Here is an 18,485-nt window from a genome sequence, read left to right as displayed (position 1 = left end):
TTGTATTTATTAATAATTTTTTTTAATGTTTCTCATTTTTAAATGCTGTGTATATGAATCAATAAATTCATTTCACCTTTTTATGTCGTTCACTTTCTGTTACGTAATGCCTGCCCCTATTGTTACGTAACAATAGAGATAGACTACTTTTCGTGAGGTGCAGTTTATTCATCTGCTGAACCGAATTTGGCGAATATGAGTGATTTTTTTTTAGCATTTTAAAGAAAAATCAGTCAGCGATGAGGAAGAAGAGTTAAACTTTTGTCTTTGTTCCTTAGGCCTACATGTTCAAAAACATCAAAAGGCATAAAGTACACATTAACGATCACAAAATTGAGTTTTGTTTGAAAGCAGCATTTTTTCTTGTAAGTGCGTTGTGAGTCTTTTCCCTGATAATTTGGCGTCGCACGAACAAAAAGTTTCGGAACAGCTGGTGTAGAATCGCCCAGTAGCTCGTCACGTTTGAAAACCTTTTGCTACCAAATAAAATGTTGCAAATGAAAGAATGCAATAGGTTTTAGTCTATCATATATATAATGCCTATGGTTGAACCGACTTCTCCCTAATAATCCTAACTCGTCGCTGCATGGAGAACGTTGCGCTTCTGACAAAAGAATCCCAGCAAGTTATACAAGACGTTTGATATCATTACATCACAGCTGAACCAGATTTCATAGTGTTTTTACAATAAACAAAACAAGTTTAGCGAGAAATTCAGCAATTGTTAAAATTCGAGTTTGAGAACACCCTGCATAGCGAGTAGAGTTTCTAGCGTTTGGGCCTCATCCTAGTCCAGTGGTTCTAAACCTTTTATTCAGAATTTTGTGCCCCACTTCTGTTGTACGAAAAATTATGTGGCCCATTACCTTTCTCGTGCGAGGGCAAACTACAAGAAAAGCGAAAAATTCTTTTTGCAATGATAAACACTTCCACTCTAGTAATTTAAATGAGAATTGCTACTCAGTAGCAAAAAGCACCATCAGCATCATCATTCATTGCAATGAGGATATATACCTCATTGTTCATTGCTACTACAATCTAAGTGTAGGTAATGTATAAATAACTCTAGCGATTTTAAATTGGTTTGTAAAAATGTCTCTGTGGCCCAGAAGTGGGCCATGGCCCACTGGTTGAGAACCAGTGTCCGAGTCAAATGTGTCAATGTGAGTTGCGATAGATTAGGCAGCGAATGAAACTATTCAGACAACGACTAACATAGTTTCATACAACGAGTTTCAATCTTAAAACAAATACTTCATTTTAACCACCCTCGTGCGTCGAATTATCTCGAGTATGCTACCGAAGAAAGGAGAATGAAAATTATAACACTGATATACATAAATAATTGGTAAATATTCGGATTCACAGTAACCGCGAATCATTCTTCGCTGGATAATGAATTAATAACTATTGCTATTGTTCAAGGATATTCGAGAGTCGGTCAGTCAATAGTTTATTTTATCACAAACCGAAAGTACACATTGGACAAACATAATTAAAGAAAGATTGAAAAAAATGCATTTCAGTTTAAACAATGACATTAAACATGCCCAGCATGTTGTTTAATGTCATTGGTTTGGAAGGAGACGCGATAAACCAGTGATAGTTATCGAGCAGCGTCATCTAGAAGTCCGGAGAGTGTAATGACTGCTAGGAACCAATATGATGATGATACATAGGCTATTATAGCAGTACAAGAAGGTTCATGGACTATTGATCATGCGGCCTCGGACGCGGTGCGGGATGGATGTGTCAACGACTCTGGAATGGTACATAACATCCAGAAACTGAAGATTGTACTTAGTGACATGGTTCCGGTATGCTTATCTTTTGCTGTTTTGTTACATTTATGATCAGAGCAAGATAAGTATGGCTATGAAATCAACATGTGGAGCAGGCAAACGTAATTGGTACAGTATCTTGCAGTCATTTGTGACTCGTATCAGATAGTATGTGGTACGGCACCGATATCCATTTCGAACCCATGCAGCCATGGTCGCAACTGGGAAATTCAAGAAAGGTCAAAAGCAGAAACGAAGGATTGTACAAAGGATATCTTCAACAAAGCATTGGCAAAACAAAAATATGAATTCAACAGAAGAAATATTTACTTTTAAGGAAAAGTTTTGTACCACGAAGAAACTAGAGACGTCTAGTTTTCCACAGGACTATTAATTTCACGTTTTTTTTTTGTATAATCTGAATAGTTCACCTCTGTAAACCTTTTCGGACTGACAATCGATGTTCACATTATTGTGTAGACGTTATATATATATATATAGCTGATGTTATGGCAATTACTCGATAGTTGTTTTTTATGGTTTTGAGCACGAAATACCGGCATAGGTTTACACATTTTCATCTAGGAACAATTTGTTCGGTTGTTTATTTACATGCCGTCTCACACATCGCACATACACCCGCTATTCAGTTCACTATTTTAGTTGTAGGCTAAATAATTGCACGTAATTTGATTATGAAGTTAGACGCCTGAATATTGACCAATCGTTTGTATTCATGTTTATGTTTGTTGTGATTTGTTTTTTTTCTTTTTTGGTGAAGGAACGCGTTTAATACGTTATAAACTTATTTTTAGGTTTTGTTCACTTTTCAGATTCTTCGCCTTTATCTTTTTTGTGTATTGTTATATTTTTTGCAATTGAATCGAAATAAAATCTATCTATCTATTCGCTGTTGTAACGTAGTCCACGGCAGAGGCGTAGCCAGAATATTTTACACCCGGGGCAAACTATAAAATTGGCGCCCCGACCTCCACGTTTAATCATATTTTCTATTACATTTAATTGTATATGTAAAAACAATTCAATTAATGGAGCAAAGCTATACAAAATATAGCATATGTCCATAATTTCCCACCCAGTTACTGTCGAAGATGATTTACATAGTCTACAATAAATTTATTTTTCCTGATTTTACTGTCGCAAATTGGTTAATCACCAGATCCGGCCCACAGAACAATATAATCCGGCCCACAACGCTTCAGTGAAATATATTAACAAAACAACTGTATTGACGATTATATTTTTTACGTAACAGAATTTGTTTTGAGACACTGAATTATATTATAATCTAACAAGTATATAATTCACAATCACTCGTTTAAATTGATTATAGATAGACAAATGGCAACAGAACGTAAAAAAGTTGATGCTGAGTGCAAATACTTTATTGGCGCAGAAAATGATCAGTCTTCGCACGCTGCTTGAAAGTTAACTGAAATCTGTGTGAAAAAATGTGATTCATTAGTTTTTAACTTTCTAAAAATATATGCGGCCCGCCGATGACTTGCACCTTTGATTTTGGCCCACGAACGACAAAAGTTTGCCGACCCCTGACTTAGAACATCCCTGAGACGATCCTGTCCCATTGATGCACGCGAATACGACAAAATAAGTTTCAATTTGTTGAAAGACCGTTCACAGCTTGCAATTGAAACTGGAATTGTTAACAAAATTTGTAGAGAAATTCGCAGATTCGGAAAAACGTCGTCTCCAGAAGACACAATAAAACCAAGAAGAGCCAAAGGGGTTTCTGGTTGACACTGATGCATCAAACTGAGTTGTTGCGATTCCATTGCAAGTTGTGGTCATTATAAATATTTGGCCCAGGGCACAGTAAACTACACTTTTTACGAATACAGTTGCCAGGCGGGAACTGAACAATCCCTTGCCAGGCGGGAACTGAACAATCCCTTGCCACCAAAAGTTAGGTCTGCGTCGTGGGCTACCTGGAAACGTTTAGCAGCTTACCACGAAATACAAATCCACGTGTATCGAACTCACAAACAACATGTTTTCTCATCTCAGAAAACCATGGGGAGACCGGGTTTATTCGTCATCATGGCATTCCAAGAACTGTTTTGCGCGAACCCGTGCAAGTCTCCTGATTTCCACCACTAGCGTCTCAGGATTGGTTATATATATTGATCATTACAGCACTTATTACATTCGTTGAGTAGTTATTTTGAGAAACAAGAGAGCTATGCTCGAATATATGGACACGTTTGTAGTAAATGAAAGTAATAACCGTCTAAAGAAAAATTTTATCTTTGGGCAATGAAAATTTCAGAGCAATTGATCCAGTAATGAGAGAGAAAAGCGACTTTTAGGTTTAGGTGAAAAGTGGGCGTGGCTTTTCACACGTTTTCACATCTCTGAGGGGACGAAAGCACTGCCCCCACCCCAATGCCACTTAAAAAATTCGAGAGAGGTCACAAAATGGAATCAGAAATTTCCATGCCACGGCTCCTAAAACGATATCCGCGTTGTGTTAAAAATGCCGGCTTTTTCACATTATAATAAATTTTTCTGTCACGTAATATTCAATCTATGTTAACAACAAGAATTCAAAATGTACATATATTCATTTACATTTCTCCATTTTGTAAACTGTATTTTTGAACCTGGTGGTTGTCCAAGGGTATTGGAAGTGAATTTTGGAGACGTTAGGCAAGCCAAGAAGTCTGTTATTATTGTGTGTTTTAAACACACAGATCAACCAGCTCATCACAAAAGCAGATTTTCAAAGAAAAAAGGGGGTGCGCGAAGTTTATAAAATTTTTCAAAGGGGGGCGCGACTCAAAAAGTTTAAGAACCACTGCTCTAGCGTGACTTGAAGGATGGCTTGATTGACAGGTAGCCTGTTCCGGGCCACTAAGGCTGTTTTTGGCTCACTTCCCTCTGTCCGATCGTTCTGAAAATTGTTCTGTGTCAGTTTTGTAACACTTCCAGGGCTCACACCAAATTTCGTCCGGATCGGCACGCCAGTTCTCTGGAAAGTGGTCAAACCAGTACCAGTACCTGTTGCTGTAGGCCTGCTATTCTATTGTGGAACGGTTCTTTTCTGGCATATTAAACTCAATTCAATTTGCTCTTATCAAAATTAACAAATACGGTGGGCTAGATTTGCTGGAAAACCTACACTACTGCAATAGTAAGATCGCGTACAGAATAAGTCAATTTTACTGTGGTACGGTAACTTAGCAGAGCCGTAGCTACAGGCTTGATCCCGGAACCGCTTGAAATAATTTTTTAAAACAGTGTTCCCATGAGTAAATTTTAAAACAGCGAAATTTTGAATGAATAATCAGATTTCATAGAATTGATAGAAAATTTAGAAATAAATAAAAGTAATAGCCTTCTGGAGAAAATTTTCATCTTCAACCACTATAAATTTCAAAGCAATTGGTCCAGTATTCGAAGCGACTTTTTAAAAACGTGTCAAAAAACAAGAACAAGAGCAACAACAACATAATATTGAAACGATCGCTATGTCCACTACGTGTCCAATAACTCTTAGCCCAGTATTCACTGATCATATAAATGCGATGATGTATGGCTAATTACCACTAGATGCCGATATAGCCCAAAAGTTTTATAGCATAGAAGTTTTGCTCCGGGCGTTTGCGGCTTAAGTTCAGTTTCGGCAGCCAGCGGAGAGATCTATTTTTTTGGCGATTTTGTGTAAAATGATGGGTTATATGAGTTAAAACTTTATCAAAAAGTGGCCAAATGATGTGTAGTATTATATTATTAAATAATTTTGGCCTAGCGAAAATTGGATAGGTATGGAACACAATTCGAAGAAAAAGTGTTTGGAGAAAACGGCATTTAATATTACCGGTATTCCTAGTTACAGTACGTTAGTTACGGTACCGGTTTTGAAATACGTAATTGGAATTAATATACGAATAACAAAGCTTTCTATTTCTCAAATTGCTGAAAGTTTCGGGTATTTTTTTGTCTGTCATAGCTATGTCTGTTCCATTTTGGGTTTCTCACTCTTTTCTGTGATTACGGTAGCTTCTCACTCTTCTCTCACACACTTCTCACTCTTTTCTGTGATTAGCAACGCACTAAGTGCCATTTTTTTCTATTTTGAAAACATCTTCTGGTCTGGTAATTATATGAAAAATAACAAAACAGGCCCCATAAGTATACTAATATAAGTACAGAAGTATAAGTTTATTTCGACTCCATAATCAGCATAACAATACATTTGACAGATAAAAACAAATAAATAAAAACTGATTATGAAATCAGGGGAGCAAACGAAACCTTAGATAAGGTTTATAACGTACAAAATATAAGATGGAAGGTTTTGCCAAGAGGAAGTGGTACGTGTTTACTCACCTAAAGTTATTAACTTATTTCACACACGCTCACATGCACCCACCAGCCACACACAAAACCACTGAGAAGTTATTTAAGTAAGAATAAAACGCGATAAATTTAGGGTATACTATACAGTAAACAAAAAAAAAATAAATAAATACTAGAAAAGAAAAAAATTATTTGCCACACCATATTGATATTTTTGTAATGGTTGCCATTGCCAAATTGATCGATTTTCTAATCGTTAATTAAAATATAAAAGGAAGATTCTATTGAAAACATATTGCCAAGCTGATTATAGTTGGAGTCAAATGCCAAGTTGCCCAACCAAAGTTGCTAGAATTGGGTGCATGGAGAGGTGGGCGAGACCATTTCATTCCCCAAATTAGAGCCTATTATTGCCAAATTATAGTCCAGATTGTAATAGGTAATTAAAGTTCCGGTAACAGTAAAATGTACTTTATGATGCGGTTATAACAAATTTCATCTTAGTAGAGTGAAAACACGAGGGAGGAGGCAAGCTCGCTTTTAATTCTATTCATTCGAGATGCATGTTTCTTTGATCGAGATCTTAGATGTGCCATCATGAGCGTAAATATGATTGGCTATATCTGCATTCATCTTTTATGTTGTAGACTGGTAGATGTGAATGGGGATTTATTCATTCTAAGGGTATCTAATGACAAAAGGAGTGCTTTTTTCTGTTTGAAGGGTGCAATATTTTGGGAAGTTGAAAATAATTAACTGACAGTTGTTATATTTCTTTTAAGTTTTTGTGGTGTTTAGTCAGTCATTATAATGGCTGCTGCTTCATTTAATTCATCTGATCGTGCATCATGGTACTGCGGAAAATTGAGTCGCCAAGATACACAAAAAAGATTACAAGGAAAAACACACGGCACATTCCTTGTAAGAGACAGTAATACATGCATTGGTGACTATGTCTTGTCTGTTAGTGAAAATAGCAAAGTGAGCCACTACATTATAAACCAAGTGAACGGAAGGCTTAAAATAGGCGAACAAGATTTTGGAGATCTACCAGAACTTTTAGAATTTTACAAAGTTCATTATTTGGATACGACTACGCTAATACAACCATCCATAGCAGAACAAGAAGAGCAGCAGTCTGTCGTGGACGGGCCTTCGCAAAATGGTGGAGTACAAAACTTACAGAAAGAGTTGAATGAAAATGTTGTCGCGTTATTTGATTTTAAAAGTGATGATGGCGAAGACCTACCATTTGTCAAAGGGGAAGTATTAGAAATTATTGGAAAACCAGAAGAAAACTGGTGGACTGCCAGGAACACAAAGGTACTGTAATCGGTATTGGTCTTTTATTCATTTTTTATCAGTATTTTTGTCAGTAGTTTTACTGAAACGGGTAGAAAAAATACTTGTTCTGGTCATTGATTAGATATAAGCAAGGTGATAAGGTTTGGGGAAATTTAGCATTGGCTATTACTCCCGACTCCAACTTGGATAAAAGTTTGGGTCTGATTCCTGACTGCGAGCTGAGAAAAATTTTGGCTAACACCCAACTCTCCTGGATCCTATTCACTCACAATCCAATCTCTAGATTCACAAAAATTTCTCTTTTTTTTCGTTATTTTGTATTCAAAAATATTTTTTCAGGATATATTCAGAATAGCGGATTCTTTGATTTGAACCATTTTATTTGGTTCAACTATAAATATTGTACAGTTGATCTATTTTATTGCAAAATCTGATTAACGGTGTGTGAAATGTGTGCTTTGTAAAATTTGACAATGATCATAATTGAAAGGAAATTCTTGCTCATATGAATACTGAATACCACTCATGAACTTCTTTGGCATCCTGTGCTCATCAAAACAAAACAAATATATATAGTTACTCACCTTGTCCCACAGTGAATATTAATCACTTTTGGAACAGTTTTTGTTAGAGATGCCATTTGTTTTCAATCCAATATTTAAAAAGAGTCATATTCTTTTGTTATAGTTTGAGACGACTATGTCTGAATAGTTTATATTCTAGTATTGTGCAATCCAATTGATTATGTCTTTAAATAATTGAGATTGATTCATATTGTATCATCTTATACTACACTTTCTAATGCCTGTTTTGAACAAGGCCCTGCATAAGTAGCCACTGAAACAATTGTGAGGAATCTGGAATCTCTCTCGTTCAGCTTTGCTTTCCCTATTTATTACCCCCTGGATGTGGTGCGAATAAAAAGAACTCTAAATTTTGATTAAACTGAATTCTTTGGTATCTTCAGTTATAATACAAGAAACTAACCTTTAAATGGGAATCTTTATGAGATAATTTACAGCCTTGTTTACTTTTTGTCTCTAATTATCTCATTATAAATAATTAGTTGGATATAATTTAATGCATTATATTGTTATTAATTACAGGGACAGACAGGACAAATTCCAGTACCATATGTCAAACAATTTGTTCCTAATCCAAGTAACAGAAAATCAATGCCAGCATATCAACAACCTGGCCTAGCTCAGGTGATTTTTCGTTCTTGTTGATCTGTTAAGTAAATTAACATTCGCTGACATTGATTTATATATTGTGATGTAAAGGAATTTTTTGACAGGCAATGGTTGTTATGAGCACAATTTGTGCTGCTATAATCCTTGCTTTATTTTGCACTCTTTCAGAAATGGAAGTTTTATATGTTTTAAACTGAATATGAATCTTTTGCATTCTGAAATAGTGGGATGTGTACCACAGCTTATAAATTAGGGCTATGTTGTCAATAGGTCAGCTAGGTCAGCTGATTAATCTCTAAACGTTTAATCATTATCAATTAATAATTTCTAAATTAGATCATGGTTTACATGAGTTGTTATTTGATTCGCATGATACTCGTTTAATGATGACTATTGAATATTAAAATTGTAGTTTTCATGTTCAGTAATGGCACACCATATGCAATCTTTTATATTTTGGAATCACTATTGTATAAAATATCACTTTCTGTTGCAAATTATTTAATATTGGCTGGTTTTAATAATTCCTAAATCCTATTTACATTATTCACCATCTTATCCAGTTCAACCTATTCTTACTTATTTTATCACAGTAAGATGGAGAAATAAGTTATATAGAATGGATTGTATTTAGAGATCACTAAGATTTTCCTTATCATATTTTCTTATTTATAGTGTTCAAAAATGTTCCTATGTATGGTCGTATGGTATAAAGCAGGGGTCGGGAACCCATGGCTCGCGAGCCATATATGGCTCTTTTGGTGACGGCATATGGCTCCCAGAAAAATCTAATATTCTAAGACTAAGCTTACTATTGTTACAAGATTTCAAACTCTTTTATAGCCAATTTTGGCAGGAAATTCCCAAAACGTTTGAGAACGCGCGCCCAGCACATGTCTATGTTATGTGAGATAATCACCAGACAGGCATTGTGACAAACAAGGGGATTCTGGAACATATATTGTGACATCACAAAGCGATAGAGTTTTAAAAACACTACGGAGATGCCTAAACGAAAAAAGGTGATGAGAATCGTAGATTTCAACTTGGGCTGCATGTGAGCAACCGTTCAAGGCCCGCAGCGACTACATGCAGCATCAGAAATCACATTAAATGTATATTGACATTGTATGTGTTGACTTTTGAGTAAACATTTCAGGCCTGATCAAGTGAAGAAATGTTATATGGCTCGCACGGAAATGCAATTGGAAATATGTATATTTTATGGCTCTCTTGACCAAAAAGGTTCCCGACCCCTGGTATAAAGCCATCTTTTATTGTCTGTATCTATCTGTTTGTAATTTAAAAGGCTTATAAACCTCTGTGGAAAGTCTCAAAATGTATTTTGTTCATAATGCTCTGATTTTTGTATATCAGACAATATCTATTATCTATAATATGATACAGAATTACCAATACTGAAGACATAAATATACTGAGTCAATTTTGCACCAGAAAAAATACATTTATCACTATTACGATATGTATGATATCAGTTGATTCATTGCGACTTCTTATCTATTACAGCTAAACAGACATTCAATGCCTGATGTAACAAAAACAGCAGTCTATGCTCGAGCGAAAATGAAGAGAGTGCCGAATGCATATGACCCATCTTCACTAGCTTTTGAAGTAAGATGACTTCATTTTGTATTATGTTTTACCCCATGGGAAAATTGTATCCATATTTATATTATCGTTTTTTCCTTATTAACGTATAGTTTTGATTTATGTTGCTAAAGCAAAGGTTTCCATAGCCACGAAGAAAACAAATTTTCCCATTCAAGCGGTTACTGTTGTCAACTATGCATTATAAGTGTAACTATCTCAAAATGACACCAGTAAGCACCCACATGCATTCTTTAGGAGTGAATCACAATATCACATTTATGGTATTTGTTAAAAATATCCGAAATTGTTAATAGTGATCATAAAACAGCAATAGTGAAATAATTTCCCCATCAATCTCACTTAGTTTTATTATAATTAGAATACAAAATTAGGTATATTACGGTAGATGCTGTTGTTTAATGAGGTATTAGTTTCCAATTCTTTACTCATAAAAGGTGAGGTGTTTTACACTATTGAACTAAAGGGATGCTCATATCTGCTTAGCTGGATTTTATTCATTGTTTCTGATCCTAAATTGTAAGAGTAGATCCTTGTTTCTAATTGGTCAATTTATTGATTAATAACGTCAATTATCTGTTGTTGTACGCAGCAGTATCGTGTGCAGTAGTCATGTCACATTAGATGGGAAAGGTTCCAGTTTCAAAAGCTATATTTAATCCATTCTCGTCATTTTGGAACATGCCGGTTAATTATTGGAAACTGTAGTTGTAACATGAGTCAAGGTGATTTTCTGTCTGGGTATTAGGTACTTGCCATATTGTTTTGACTCTTGATATAAAAATATGTGTATCGTCATCCAAATGGGTTTTGTTGTTGGGAAATATTTAATATAAACTATAGGACTACTACCTGTATTATAATCGGTGCCAAAATGATTTGATTTCTGGATATTGGGTACTCGATCATAACGTCTTTCGTATTCGAAAGCATTAGTCGGAGTTGTAAATTGTTCTGTATTGACCATCCCCAGGTATATCTAAAATGAAACACTGATTGAAAGTTTGTTATACTATGAACTCCAATGACTTGCATGATACAAGTCCCTTATTAAGCTCCAAAATAGAAATTGATTTGAGACCTCTATCCCATGTTAAGGACCGATGCCCACAGGCCACAGTAGAGAGTATTAATTCCTACCTAGTGCGGAATACACTAAATGCATTAGTCAACAGCAGTTCATTCTGATAACAAATCTAGTTTGAACATGATTCTATGTGATCGCTGTCGCCTCATTCGTACTCATAATTATTTAATTGTAGATACGATAGATACCATTGATTGTCTTTTGTCTATTTGAATCATTTGTGAAAATGTGAATAATAGTCTAAGCTTCTGAAAGACATAGCAAAGTGAAGCTAATGTTTCTCGTGTGCCACTATAGATTGGTGGGGAAGAATCAGGGAAATTGGAATGATGCAGGGAAATAAATCATGAATTATTGCTGTTGATTTACATTGGCACAAGCTCATTTTTGTGGCTTAGCGAAATTTTAACTCAGCATCTTACTTAGGTTTGAAGATGGTTATATGGTCCCTATTGCCATTTGAATGACCTCCTCCATAGTACTGTACCATTGTACTGACATATCAGTCAGAAGATTTTCTTTTCAGATCAGCTACATAAGATGTGTATTGCCAATCAGGTACAATGCTCATGGAAAAACTTTCTTATAAACATGTTCGAATGTCACCAGCACAAATAAAAAATGGGGATACATGTGCCAAAAACTGTTTAAAGTTTCGTTATAAAAATTCTGAGAAACTGAAAAGTGTGCCATGTTGGTAGTGTTAAATACTAAAACAAGCTCAAATTGGAGTCCAAATTGATGGTTATATCGGAATTGTTATTTATTATAATGTTAGCGGTTTACCAGTGATGTCATTGGAAGACTTTGTGATATACGAGCATAACCTATTATACTTGTGTTGTGGCATCCTCTGTGGAAATTGAGTCATTGTAGACAATAAGTTGAATGCAATGTCATATTTCATGACAGACAATAATATTACCTGACTAAGGTGAAGATAATCCCCCAATAATAACATGGTGTTATGTTTTTGATAATCCTATTTTAGAAAAATTTATGTATTTTTGAAAAATTAATGCCCAAGAATACCTCATTAAATAAATTTATTTACTCACATTTACTTTCTGTGAAGTTGCGGAGAGTATAGTTTTACAATATTTTATCCAGAATCCGATGTTCGTTCATTAATGTTTTCAAGCTATCATAGATTTTGGTCATGTGTGCTAAACAAATAATCAAAACGTCACTTTTTCTCTCTGTTCTTGTTGTCACTACATATGTATTATTTCCTACTTCTGAATTATTTTATCTCAAATTTGAAGCTTGTTTTGATATATTATTATGATTATGAAATTATATAAACAAACCATCAGTTTTACGACATGGGTTATGTAAATGGTTATGTAAATTATTGGAGATGTTTTACAGTTGCTACTGTTAATTAAAAATCAAATCAAGTAGGCTACAATGGAATTTCGTATTCTATCTCTGATACCAATCCACAAATGCTTATATTTGGAGACATTTCCAATTTGTTTTATTTTTTATGCTTTTTATAAAATCACATGCCGTAGTACTTTAACTGACAATGTTACTTGGCACTGCAATTTCTCAACCAGAAGTGGAGTAGACTCATCTCTGAGCAAAAGTTATGGACTGGCAAGAACTGCTAAAACTATATAGAATTAGTCATTGTACTCCTGTTAAACCAGATTTCCACAATACTTGATGCTTTTCAAGTCAAAACGGTTAGGAAACATCTATGATGTAAGGAATTCAACATCCAGCTCTTGTATAGTTTGAATAGTTTATTGTATGTGCATAAATATGTGTTACAGTAATAGTAAATAAGTCAATAAATAGTCAATACCTACAAATACCGGGTAAAATTTTCCCTCCAAAAACAGTTAAATTTGCCCTTGGTTCCCGCTCTAGACTCTAGTAGACATCCAACGGGGCTCCCGAAGTATGCGAACCAAGATGGCGGACATCGGAATGTAATATGTGTACTAGGTTAGGGTTAGGCCATAATTTTAGATATAAATACTACGGGAGGCTCTTGGCTAGTCTTCGAACTGATAATAGGACTAAAATAAGGAAAATTGGAAAAAAATTATCACCTAACCCTAACCTGTTACCCATGTTACGTTCCGATGCCCGCCATCTTGGTTCGCATACTTCGGGAGCACCCATCCAACAGAGTTGGATACAACAATAATCATAATTGTTTAATCATAGCTGTTTTCAGATATCATTTATCTAACGTTGGAACAAGGCTTTCAGTCTTACATTTTTCAACTTTATCGGATCAACCTAGCAAATTTCCAATTATTTGAATTTTATATTTTTCAGGTTGGGGACATGATACTGGTTACAAAGATGAATAAAAATGGTCAGTGGGAAGGCAGGGTTGGAAATCGTTCTGGGACGTTTCCTTTCACACACGTAGATCTGATTGATAATACCGGGAACTAAAAAATAACAAGAAAATTGGTGAAAATAAAAACAACAAGAAACATATAACAACTGTTGTAGGCCGAGGCAATGCTGCACCTCCCAGTTGTACGCTCAATGCTAACGTAGGCGTGTTGTCGGTCGGTGATCCTGTGGACTAAACTGCTCTCCGTATAGACAGCATGGAGCAGGCCAAAAACACCTAAGATGTATCTGCCAATATCACGCCTCTAGCTTTTATTTTTTATTTAAAAATAATCAAATGACTGAATATCGTTGATTGGTTTATGCAGATTAATCTTACTATGAAATATCAATTTATTTCCAACTGAGGGCCAAGCATGAAATATTGTTTCTTTGTTTAAAGATGCTTTCGAATCTTGGGTGGGGATGTCCATTTCTAAATATTCTAATTATTTTTAAATTTTTATTATTTTGGACAATCAAACTGATTTATTGTTGATCCAAATATAACTACGTCTCCTTCAATAAACCAGCGTGGATAAAAAGTCGACAAAATATTTTTAGAAGTTTTTTTGATACATCAGAATTCCAATCAATTCTTTACACTAATTCTGGTCATTTTTGAATATACTATATATAGCTGGCAACGAGTCAAAATATTAACTCAATGAATTTAGTTGCTTGAGTATTCATATTAGAATGCAGTATTCTTTTACTGTCCGCTGTTCACTCTTGTGTAAAGACCATTAAGAGAATCCTCTCAAACGCGATTATTTAACTTTTTTTTCTCATGGACACAGTAATTGGTGATCATTTTGTTTAGACATACTTCAAGAAGCAATTTAATTTGGTACTTCTGGAGGCACTATAGTACTAGATAGTACCTGACCTGAGTATATTTGGAATCTTGTCTCTTGTTCTGTTTTTTTTCTTTGTTTATGAGGAAATATTCATAAACAAATAAAGAATTGGTTTGTGAATGCTTTTCCCAAATCATTATGTCATACTATTGCGAATAAATATTTTTTTCACTAAACCTTCAAAAATAGTCTTGACAAGTGATCCATCTACTAATATGCTATATATACTTGAAAAATGCATTAAATTATTGCACTTCTTAAATTTTCATTATCGTGTATTCTGCACAACAATGATATGGTCTAGTAGACATAATTTTGCCAGCTATATGATCAACATATATGTCCTCAGATACTAAGTGTTATTGATTGATATTTTGTGGTCAACTCATACGCGTAATTTTGTATATAAAGCATTCCTTTCCTGAATCTATTATAGTAGGCATTTGACATTTCAAAATGAATTATTTTGGTTTATTTAAGGTTGAAATGAACATTGTTAAGTTATTTGCATGAGTTTCATTCATGGAAAAATATGATGCCAATTCGAACTAATGCTTTTGAAAATATTTTTTTTCTTCTTCAAATTGTAATATTGCGTTGAATTTTTTCTATAAAATCTGCTTATTCTGCGTTGAATTTGACATGACAAAGTTTGACATAATTTAATATTTTTTTGATAATAGATCGCTCAACTATTACAAAAATAAAAATCATAAAGAGTTGCGAGACATAATATCCAAAATATCAGATTATCGAGATATGGGCATCCCAGAATGGCGTACCTTGATCTTCCATCTTAAAATTGTAAACTTCCCGCAAATATTCAAAATCCTCACTTGAAATGTTTATATCTTTGATTCAAATATATATCATAGCAAAATTGAAAACCGAGCGATCGTATACAAGACATTCCATAATACTCTTGAATTTGCTCAATGAAAAGCTTGTCACATCGATTGCTTACATATCAAAAATATTCGAAGAATGTAATCTCGCTATGAAATGTTAAGTCAACACACAAGAGTTAGGTTTGGTTGAAATTTATTGGCTGGTCTGTAAACTACTCCATGTCAACTATGTACATACAGTGAATTATTTGTCGTTTAGACAAAGTGAACAACTGTGTGTTTGTTAAAAAGAGATGTGTTTCTTATACGGACGTGTAGAAAGTAAGATCACTGACTGTGTTCTGCTTTAAGAAATATATATTTGTTTTATAATATCTTTTATAAATTGAAATATATTTTCCTGATCATGTTACAACTCCAAAAATACTCACTACATTAAAAATGAATTAACATTACGCAATTTTTTTATTCAACTATTGAGACCTATTATTATACCTTCAGTTATTTTTCAACTAAATTAAAATTCAAATAATACGAAAATACTAATAATTATTTGAAGAGATGTTAATTTATGTTTCTGATCAGGTTTCTATGAATATAAGTAAGCTTGAAAAACATGACTTCAAATTCCTTAATATTCACTCAGTTATCTCAAAAAATTACATACTATGGTTGTGAAGTTTGTTTTTGAAACTGATTTGTTACATACTTTATCAATCTCGTTAGTTGATTTTTCCCAAAACCTAATCGATTGCGTGAAGTCCATCAAATTTATTGCATTTTGATTGGCCACGCTTGAATTGCTACTGGTTCCTCGTCTTTATTTTGCACAGACAATTGATGGACATCCCTACCCCAAGGCAGCAAATTGTTTTTGTTTATTATATGGTGATAATTACGGTAAATACTAATTTAATTTCATGATTTTCTCCTAACTTCATCTTTTCCTATCAACAGTATATTTCAACTATGTTGAAATAATCAATTAAATTGATAATCAGATCAATTAAGATTTATTTTTTCGCCAATGAATTAAATTACGTCCATCTTTTTCTTGGTTTAGTTTTGTGTGGACCAAATGTGAATCATGTGAAATTCTATTTTTGACTTGATTTTTACATACTTCATACTTGGCCGACAATAACCTATGTTTCCAAGTGCGAAATTATGTTTACTTAATTCTGAACTAATCATTATCCTATATATTTTGCAATTTTATTCTTATTATCGATAACTTTTTGATTCTTATTTCATACCAATAAATGTTATTATATTACCTTGCACTAATTCCTGTAGGTCTCGAATGTTCCTTGTTAATGTGAAAATTGGATTGAATTAATCAAAAATTTTGGAACATACATACTGTAAACAGACATGGAAGCAGGACTGGGGGACTCATTTCAAATCATAATAGCTGCGCTCCAGAGCCTAACTTTTTCACTTTGTACCATGAAATATTAGCTGAAATAAGGTTTTGGGAAAGTGGGATTAAACAACCATGATATCAGTGTCTCACATTCTAAAATTCAACTTGAAAATATAAGCTGAACGGGATCAATTTACTTGAACTGGAGCTACTTCACCTCCATCTCTAAATGCTCCAGCCCCAACAAATCACCACGGCTCCGGCTCCCCAGCCCTGCATGTAGGTTACAACATAAACTTACCAGTTTCATAAACCTGTATTCATGGAGATAAAAATATTCAATATGTCTATTTTGCTTACATCCTGCCTCATGGTTGTATTTTTATTATATTATGATCTAATATCAGTGCTTTTGCTATATTCAATTTTGAAATCTATATGTGGGTTATACTTTGATAACAGTATGAGGTAATGTCTATCTCACCTTGACAAAAGATTTTGAAATCATCATTTTTCATATTGAAATAGTGATTTTCAGTTCGCTCAATCTTTCTGGAACTGGGAAGAGAAGGGTTGAATGGATTTTAAGGCTGATCAATTTGTATGCTTATATAAGAAACCAATCTGAATTATGCCAGAAAATCTGTTTTCATTGTTTTTAGTAAATTAAATTCACTAGCGAAGTAAAATGCATCTGTTTGTAACAGCACATTTATTTGTTCAATACTCACTATTATGATTTGATGTTACCAAAGTGCCTCTTATGAAATAAATGTGTTGGACTTTGAACTTTCAAAGAAGTAGGAAGTGAACTTCATTTTGTGTTCATTCACAAAATCATTTCTGTAAGAAGTTTCTGCACATACACACGTGGACTAAAGGTTGTGCATTCGAAGCTTATCTTTGTCTTCGTGTGAATACTTGTAAATAATGATAATATTAAATATTTTCTTTCCTTTTAATCTGCTTAATATTATTTTTGCCTTGTTTAATACTATTTTATCAAATTCTCTTGATGTCTTTTTATTTGATCCTAACACATAGTAATCAATGATTTCACGAAGTAATTACCATACTATTTTTTCGATTCATGTCGCCTTATTTGTTGCAATTCCATAGGTAATCCGTATTGAAGTATTTGGAGTTACTTTTCAGCACATTTTAGTATGCATTGCCAACAGAGGCACAGAGCTTTGGTCTTCACCAGACTCTGAGAGTATAAAATGATGACTCTAGCTCCAATATTAATTGAATAATGCCAGAGTACAATTAGAGCCTATCGGAACAAATTATGTAAGTACCACGGTTAATGAGGTTTACAATGTTCTCCAAGACAGCTCATGTCTAATTGCTGCTTAATTTTCATATACTATGAAAACTCTGTCTAGCTTTAGCATTTCACTTATCATCCCGTGGTCTATCATAACTTCATATCATAACTACTTCCATTCCACTGACAATCGCACACTTGCGTCGTGTGAACTGACCATTTGCTCGTCAAATAATTATTGTGATATCGAATGCAATATCATGTCCAGTATTCGAGTGCACAAGTTTTTGGGACTGTTTTAAAAGATGTCAAATATAATGTTTTTTGCTTATGCTTTTGCAAGATGTATTTGCAGACAGGTATATCATATAGGTAGAGCATTTGTTAAAATTTAAAACAACATACATGACGAGTGACGACATAGTATCGAGACGGTGTGCATGT

At 34.1% G+C, this 18,485-nt stretch overlaps 1 protein-coding gene across 1 annotated transcript; it reads left to right on the top strand.

Annotated features, from left to right (window-relative positions):
- The first annotated feature begins 6,861 nt into the window (after nucleotides 1-6,861).
- Nucleotides 6,862-18,372, top strand: LOC120343516 (crk-like protein). The gene is made up of 4 exons (XM_039412717.2): nucleotides 6,862-7,445; nucleotides 8,534-8,635; nucleotides 10,148-10,252; nucleotides 13,632-18,372. Exons 1-4 carry the CDS (start codon nucleotides 6,933-6,935, stop codon nucleotides 13,752-13,754), a joined length of 843 nt encoding a protein of 280 aa, XP_039268651.1. The 5' UTR covers nucleotides 6,862-6,932; the 3' UTR covers nucleotides 13,755-18,372.
- Nucleotides 18,373-18,485: the final 113 nt, after the last annotated feature.

This window comes from Styela clava, chromosome 3 (assembly GCF_964204865.1).
Source record: "Styela clava chromosome 3, kaStyClav1.hap1.2, whole genome shotgun sequence".
In the NCBI taxonomy this organism is placed as follows: Eukaryota; Metazoa; Chordata; class Ascidiacea; order Stolidobranchia; family Styelidae; genus Styela; species Styela clava.
Note: the sequence above shows the minus strand (reverse complement) of the source record. Positions and strands in the feature narration are given on the sequence as shown.

Bases quoted from the DNA above. Each gene is read 5' to 3' on its own strand.
- LOC120343516 (XM_039412717.2), top strand. From the start codon at position 6,933: ATGGCTGCTGCTTCATTTAATTCATCTGATCGTGCATCATGGTACTGC. The intron at 7,446-8,533 runs GTACTGTAATCG...TATTAATTACAG, and splicing joins GGACTGCCAGGAACACAAAG to GGACAGACAGGACAAATTCC. The intron at 8,636-10,147 runs GTGATTTTTCGT...TATCTATTACAG, and splicing joins AACAACCTGGCCTAGCTCAG to CTAAACAGACATTCAATGCC.